The sequence below is a fragment of the Archocentrus centrarchus genome, chromosome 23 (genome assembly GCF_007364275.1).
Source record: "Archocentrus centrarchus isolate MPI-CPG fArcCen1 chromosome 23, fArcCen1, whole genome shotgun sequence".
Taxonomy (NCBI): Eukaryota; Metazoa; Chordata; class Actinopteri; order Cichliformes; family Cichlidae; genus Archocentrus; species Archocentrus centrarchus.
In genome coordinates this window covers 18135716-18143189 of record NC_044368.1, presented here as the reverse complement: position 1 = coordinate 18143189, position 7474 = coordinate 18135716, and the positions used below count along the sequence as shown (strand labels likewise).

At 39.7% G+C, this 7474-nt stretch overlaps 1 protein-coding gene across 2 annotated transcripts; it reads right to left on the bottom strand.

Moving 5' to 3' along the window:
- Window positions 1-3568: 3568 nt before the first annotated feature.
- On the bottom strand, window positions 3569-7370 carry alg10 (ALG10 alpha-1,2-mannosyltransferase). Of its 2 annotated transcripts, XM_030720502.1 has the most exons (4): window positions 7025-7370; window positions 6207-6404; window positions 5280-6123; window positions 3569-4272 (listed from the first exon to the last, which is right to left on the bottom strand). In XM_030720502.1, exons 1-4 carry the CDS (start codon window positions 7187-7189, stop codon window positions 4253-4255), a joined length of 1227 nt encoding a protein of 408 aa, XP_030576362.1. In that variant the 5' UTR covers window positions 7190-7370; the 3' UTR covers window positions 3569-4252. The 2 variants fall into 2 exon arrangements, with proteins under 2 accessions (XP_030576362.1, XP_030576361.1); XM_030720501.1 differs by having other exon boundaries at window positions 3569-6123.
- Window positions 7371-7474: the final 104 nt, after the last annotated feature.

Sequence of the window (7474 nt, the reverse complement as noted above, 5' to 3'; positions counted from 1 at the left end):
ATCATCCCAGTTTGATTTTTATTAAAGTCTCTCCTGTGAGCTGCCCCCATGCTTCTTGCTGTAATTAGAATCTAGTAATGATACAGGTGAGATGGAGAGCAATCATGGTGATACTTATTATTCTTTTTTTTTCTTTCAATTTAGACTTCACGTCTAAAATACTGCTTTAAATTAGCATTGACCTTTTAAATATTATTACAACCCCGCTTCCAAAATGTCAGGTCTCTGTGTAAAATAGAAAGACACAATGCAATAACCTGCAAATCATTTAAATGCTATATTTATTTGAATATATTATTTCCCTTTTATTCTCTGTCACAGCTTTTTTTTGGAAATGTGGTGTTATTACAACTGTATTTCCCAAATTAAAAAAAAAAAATAAAGAATGTCTTATTATCGGATTTTATGTTGATTGATTTGGTTCTCTCCATTTCTTTGCCTTTGCAATTCAATCTGTGATTTCATGACTCACATTCCAATTCTGGAACTAAAAACTATATTTTTTAATACATTTTGGAATTTGCAAGACATGATTTGGCACTATATTTGTTAAAAATATGACTCTTCCATCACAGCCTCTATTTGAGCAAAACAGAAATACTCACTGGTAAAAATGTGTTTCTAAGAGTTTAATTTCACTAACTGAATTTGACCCTTAAAAACGTCTCTTCCAGGTTTCAGTGTGACTTAGCTGTTGAATTTCTTTGCTTCATGGTGGATTTGCAGGTCATGTTCATAGGAATCTCTAGCTCAGCACTATAGCGCCTCCTAGTGACTAATTCTGGCTAATCTGTTGAATCAATTAAAGTCAGACTGAAATACAAGTCCTGAGGTAGCAGCTGTTGATATCAATAAGAAGAAATATACAATATTTCTTCTTATTGATTCTTATTAGTCTAATATTTCAGAGTTTTGCCTTATTTTATGAGAATCAATTAAATGATTTTCAGTGGATGATGTAAAAGTCCACTCCAGTAAATAAATTATTTTTGTTTCCTGTTGAAAAATATAGTTAAATCAATCAATTATGATTTTTTTAACAGAAAGAAACCTCCAGCAGAAACAGGCTCAGGGAGGGGCAGTCATCTGTTGTGACTGGTTGGGGCTGAGGGGAGAGAGACAGGACAAAAGACATGCTGCGGAAGAGAGACAGAGATTAATAATAACTAATGATTAAATGCAGAGTGTTATTCAGTGCATCATGGGAACCTCTATTGTGGCCTATTGCAGCGTAACTAAGGGAGGGTTTAGGGTCACCTGATCCAGCCCTAACTATAAGCTTTATCTAAACGGAAAGTTTTAAGCCTAATCTTAAAAATAGAGAGGGTGTCTGTCTCCTGAATCCAAGCTGGAAGCTGGTTCCACAGAAGAGGGGCCTGAAAGCTGAAGGCTCTGCCTCCCATTCTACTCTTAAGTATCCTAGGAACCACAAGTAAGCCAGCAGTCTGAGAGCGAAGTGCTCTGTTGGGGTGATATGGGACTATGAGGTCTTTAAGATAAGATGGGGCCTGATTATTAGACCTGTATGTGAGGAGAAAATTTTTAAATTCTATTTTAGATTTAACAGGGAGCCAATGAAGAGAAGCCAATATGGGAGAAATCTGCTCTCTCTTTCTAGTCCCTGTCAGTACTCTAGCTGCAGCATTTTGGATCAGCTGAAGGCTTTTCAGGAAGCTTTTAGGACAGCCTGATAATAATGAATTACAATAGTCCACCCTAGAAGTAATAAATGCATGAATGAGCTTTTCAGCATCACTCTGAGAAAGGATGTTTCTAATTTTAGAAATATTGCGCAAATGCAAAAAAGCGGTCCTACATATTTGTTTAATATGTGCATTGAAGGACATATCCTGGTCAAAAATGACTCCAAGATTTCTCACAGTGTTACTGGAGGCCAAAGTAATGCCATCCAGAGTAAGTATCTGGTTAGACACCATGTTTCTAAGATTTGTGGGGCCGAGAACAAGAATTTCAGTTTTATCTGAATTTAGAAGCAGGAAATTAGAGGTCATACAGGCCTTAATGTCTTTAAGACATTCCTGCAGTTTAACTAATTGATGTGCGTCATCTGGCTTCATGGAGAGATAAAGCTGGGTATCATCTGCATAACAGTGTAAATGTATGCAGTGCTTTCTAATAATACTGTCTAAGGGAAGCATGTATAATGTAAATAAAACTGTTCCTAGCACAGAACCCTGTGGCACTGTGAAGAAGAACCCCCATTTACATGGACAAATTGGAGTCTATTAGATACAAGCTCTAATCTCTGTAATAAAATGTTAATCGTCAACAGTATCAAAAGCTGCAGGTCCAACAGGACAAGAACAGAGATGAGTCCACTGTCAGAGGCTGTAAGATCATTTGTAACCTTCACTAATGCTGTTTCTGTACTGTGATGAATTCTGAAACCTGACTGAAACTCTTCAAATACAGACCCATTCCAAAAAATTAGAATATCATGGAAAAGTTGAATAATTTCTATAATTCCATTCAAAAAGTTAAACTTTCATAGATTATAGATTCAGGGCTCACGATTTAAACAATTTCAAGTATTTGTTTATTTTTACATAATTTGGGCTTCCAGCTCATTAAGCCCACAAAAACAGGATTTCAAAAAATTAGAATACTGTGGAGAAATCAGCCCAAACTGCTCAGTTTTTTGTGGGAAAAAAGAAATTAGGATCACATCAAAATCAAAATATGGTACTTTCAAAACTATATGTCAATCTTCAATACTTGGTGGGGAATTCCTTTGCTTTAATCACTGCCTCGATGCGATGTGGCATTGAGTGTTGGATCAGGGACACATCTAAAACCTGCAGGACACCGGCCCTCGAGGCCTGGAGTTTGAGACCTCTGGTTTAAAACATTCATGCCCTGCAAAATTTAGGCTGATTTCTCCACAGTATTCTAATTTTTTGAAATCCTGTTTTTGTGGGCTTTATGAGCTTTAAGCCCAAATTATGTAAAAATAAACAAATAAATACTTGAAATCATTTAAATTGTGGGCCCTGAATCTATAAAAATGTAACTTTTTGAATGGAATTATGGAAATTAATCAACTTTTCCATGATTTTCTAAATTTTTGGAATAGGCCTGTAAAGCATTCCTCTGCAGAGGATCAGTTAGCTGTTTTACAACTACTCTTTCAAGAATTTTTGAGAGAAAAAGGAAGGTTGGTGTTGGCTTATAATTAGCTAAGACGGTGATGTTTTTTTAAGTAATGGTTTAATTACTGCCACCTTAAAGGCCTGTGGTACATAGCCAATTAATAAAGATAGCTTGATCATATTTAAGATCAAAGCATTAATTAATGGATGGACTTCTTTGAGCAGTCTGGTAGGAATGGGGTCTAATAGACACAATGATGTTTGGAGGAAGTAACGATAGAAGTTAACTCAGAAAGATCAGAGTACTAGCAAGGTGCACCTAATAAAGTGACCAGTGAGTGCATATAAAATGGTATCTTTCTTCATGTCAAACTCACACAAGTGCTCTATAGACTTGACTGAACCATGGTTTAATAAACAAGGCAGCAGCACACTTACAGCTTCAATGAACACCTAAAGACAGGTCACACCTTTAATGTGAAGAAAGAAAAACTGCATTCAAACATTTAGATTTGACTGATTTGGCTCTATTTGATCACCAAGTCACAAACCAATGTGATCACATTTTTGTTAAGACAAACTTAACAACTGAAATTGCATGCATAAGCAAATAACAGTGAAATTAACCACACCCACAAATGAAGCAGGATAAAGGGCGGACAAAAACAAGGTCACGTACAAAAGACCAAAAATAAAGTTGTTTACAAATAAAAACAAAAACAAAAAAAATTTAACAAGGAAGACACATCTTGGTCACTTCCAGGGGACTCGTATGGCTTGGTCATATTGAATATCAAGGTAAAAATGTATGTACATCTTCAAATAGTCCCGTTATTATAAAGTTCTGTCAGCGTCCATCAGGCACAAAAAGTATCCCACACACAAAAAAAAATCTAAACTTCACATTATGATTACATCATTTTTGGTCTCTTTAATCATATTTACAGTCTCTTAACAGTTTGCCAAAGAGTGATTTCTTGTACTGCATTTTTACAATTATAGTAGAAAAAAACTGCCCTACAAAAATAAAGAATCATAACGTGTTGACTTGAAGGGGGGGGGGGGGCAATTTTGCTGAATTTAAAAATTATGTGACATTTATTTTTTTTTAAATCTCGATTTTCCTAAATTATTGTCATTTCTTATCTCAGAATTCCGAGGCCCCCAAAAAAGGCTGATTTACTTGAGAGCTCAACTGCTCTGAGACAAACAGTGCCTCACATTAACTTTTGGTTTGGGTTTAAGACACTGGGACATACTTGATCTTAACCCATACAGGTAGTGCTGCTGTCACTGCAGCTGTCATTCACTCACTTCTGTTCTGTGTGGTCAACCAAACGTTAGATACCTTACCTGTACTCACTTCATACCTGAACAGAGCACTGCTATTAAGCATCAGCAACCATAGATGCTACTTCATGCAAGGGTTCTGAGGTATGCATGAATTCAGAAAAACATTACGCTTCCACAAGAAAATGCTGTCATATGGCATCATTATAATTCCAATGTCAAAATTACAGTTTTTAACCTCTACAAGGATCAACACTTCAAGGAAAAAAGTGTTTGGGATAAAAACAATATGTGTGGATAGTATATAGAAAATACCTCATTATGATTCAGCAACAGTGCTCTTACAATACTGATATCTCCCACTGTGTTATTAACATTTTTTTTTTGTCATTTTGATTCAGTCATGAAATGATTCACAACTGACTGGCAGAATTTTAGAAATGATCAGTTGACACTGTAACTTTACTTTTCAATGACAAACTAGAAATACTGACTGTGAATATAAGGTGAATCAAGCCCTACACATTCTGCTCAAAACCATTTGGTTAGCCTGTATAAAAATCATGAAATCGTGTTGGTCTGATACTGAGAAGTAAACAGAGGCTCCTGGTTCCCTATAACACAGGAGAAAATCCTGAAATGATACACTTTTGTCTTTTCTTCACCACATAAACCTCTGTGTTGCTGTGCTGTTCGGCCAGTGGAAGGTCTTAGTGATGAAGATGTAGATAGTGGCAATGTTCACGGCTGTGTACAGAAGGAACTCCCCAATAAGTCTGGGAAGGGAGGGAAGGGGCATGTGCAGGCGATACATCAGATATGGAACAATGAAGTACCTAAACTCCAGAAGCTTCTGTGGGACTGTGGCGGCCACGAGGCACGCCAGGAACGCCAAAGTCCAAAAGAGAGAGCGCGATTTAAAGGAGTCCAAAAAATTCCAGCCGGCGAAAATATACGGAGGGATGAGGAGGAAACGCATCAGCTCGTGCCTCTGGAAGAGTTTATTCCACACGTAGAAGGGGAAATGGCGGTTATCTGCCAGGAGGTACTTGTGGACAAAGGTGAATTTCCATACCAGGAGCAAAGAGATGCCAGTGACGAAGAGGAAAAACAAAGGCTGCTTTTTTAGAGCCTGCAGGAAGCGGAGGACGCGGTGGTAACACAGCGAGACAGGGAGAGAGAAGAAGAGGGAGAAGGAGAAGAAATAGAAGAGCTGGGGGAAGTTGAGGCAGGCCTCATGGCTCATCCTGTCGCCAACCACGATCCCATCATTCAGCATCACAAACACCAGGAAACCGGCGCCGACCACCGCATAAGGCCAGGCCACCAGTAGCACCGCCTTCACATGACTGGGTGAGGTGAGGAACTCCAGGGTGAAAAGCAGGATTTTCTTAGCTCCACTAAAAGACAGAGGGATCTGCGATGGTGGAGACTTCTCATCCCTCTTTTTTGAATGCTCCACCCTCCAGGCTTCATCCATTTTCGCAGCCACCAGAGTGGCTGCACAGAAAGCCACCCAGATAATGTTTGTCTGGCGGAAGAGCACGGAGCAGACACCGAGGAGCGCAGAGGCCTTATGACAGCCGTACAGCGTCATGAGGTAGGTGAAGAGGATGAAGAAGGTAGATCCAGCATCGGTGTAGTACAGGAAGTTAAAAAAGTAGAGCACAGGGAAGGTGGACAGAGACAATGCTGACAGGACTCGGCGTGAGGTTGTTCGAGCCTAAAAGAGAAGTTAATGTGACATGAGGAAAACAAAAAATTCACAAATTTACTTGCATTCTTATTATCATGTTCTGGTCTTACCTTCTCCCTGAGGTGCAGCTTGCAGAGGAGCAGATAGATCAGGTAAAGGTTGCCGCAGTTGAAGAGCAGGTTGATGAAGCGCAGCATGGCCGTGGAACACACCACTTCGCCTGTCAGTTCAGTGAGCCAAACCACAGGCTTGATGACGCCCACAGAGACGAGGTAAAGACCTGGGAGAGTGGTGATCATTGGGTCCCACTGCACACAAAAAAAGCCAGATTAATATGGCAGAAGGTTTGTTGACACCTTATGGCACTGAATGGTCTCTGGTCCTGTGTGACTGGGCCTAAGATCCTGCATGGGTCCTCTGTTTCATGCCCTGCATATAAGGCTGCAATTAATGACACAATTACCCCAAGCTTCTTTTCTCCACTTTTGGAAAACTGTCTCTCTCTCTCTCTCCAGGACCTCTGACTAAAACGCCAGTTTAGTTTACCCTAGTTTCCTCTAAGACACACACTGGTTTCACTCATCTCCAAACTATAGCTTCCTTTTAGTCAGTTTTGCCATGCATCATGCCACATATGAGGGTGAAAAAGCTGCCGGATGTCTTTACAGATGCTCATCAGTGATTTAAGGTTTACAGAGCTTCAAACAGGGGAGGCAACACCAATTTGAGCAGTTAAGCTTCCCTTTACCACAAACTCACTCTTTTCAAAGCTGGGCAACGGGAAGTCAACAAATACAACCCATCCAGGGGCACAAAACGGCCACTCATGTCGCTCTATATATCCAGTGTGGAGATTAAACAGCTCTTAGCTTAGCTTAATCCGCCTAATAATGACGGGCTCATGACTCCCATCACTCCCACTTTTTACCTCGTTGAATTTTCCACGGCAGTACTTCTGAGCTTGCGGGATGTGAAAGATCTCGTCCATGTAGGGCTCCCTTTGCTCGCGCGTGACTCTGGAGAACAGCAGGCAGGATATGAAGAAGTTGATGCTGCACAGAGCAGTGAAGATGTAGCCTTCAAATTTCTCCATGTTTGACGACGAAACACGGTGTAAAAGTAAGTTCAGGCCAAAGCTAGTTGTTAGACTGTGGAGTATCACACATAACGATCAAACTCGAGTATTTAAACCGCAGTTAAAGTTCAGTTTAGAGAGAAACTGGTTAAAACCTGCTCACTGCTGCTAAACGGAAGAATTTTGATTTTTGACAGCTGGCGGTCCGACTCAGAAGTAGGCTCGGTATGGAAACTCATGGAAAACATAAGTTCCTCTATGGTGCTAAATACTTTAGGATAAGATTTTCTGTCGAGTAAAATC

Excerpts from the sequence above, each read along its gene's own strand:
- alg10 (XM_030720501.1), bottom strand. The coding sequence starts at position 7,189 with ATGGAGAAATTTGAAGGCTACATCTTCACTGCTCTGTGCAGCATCAAC. Across the intron at positions 6,405-7,024 it reads GCCGTGGAAAATTCAACGAG|TGGGACCCAATGATCACCAC; the intron begins GTAAAAAGTGGG and ends TTTTGTGTGCAG. Across the intron at positions 6,124-6,206 it reads AGCTGCACCTCAGGGAGAAG|GCTCGAACAACCTCACGCCG; the intron begins GTAAGACCAGAA and ends CTTCTCTTTTAG.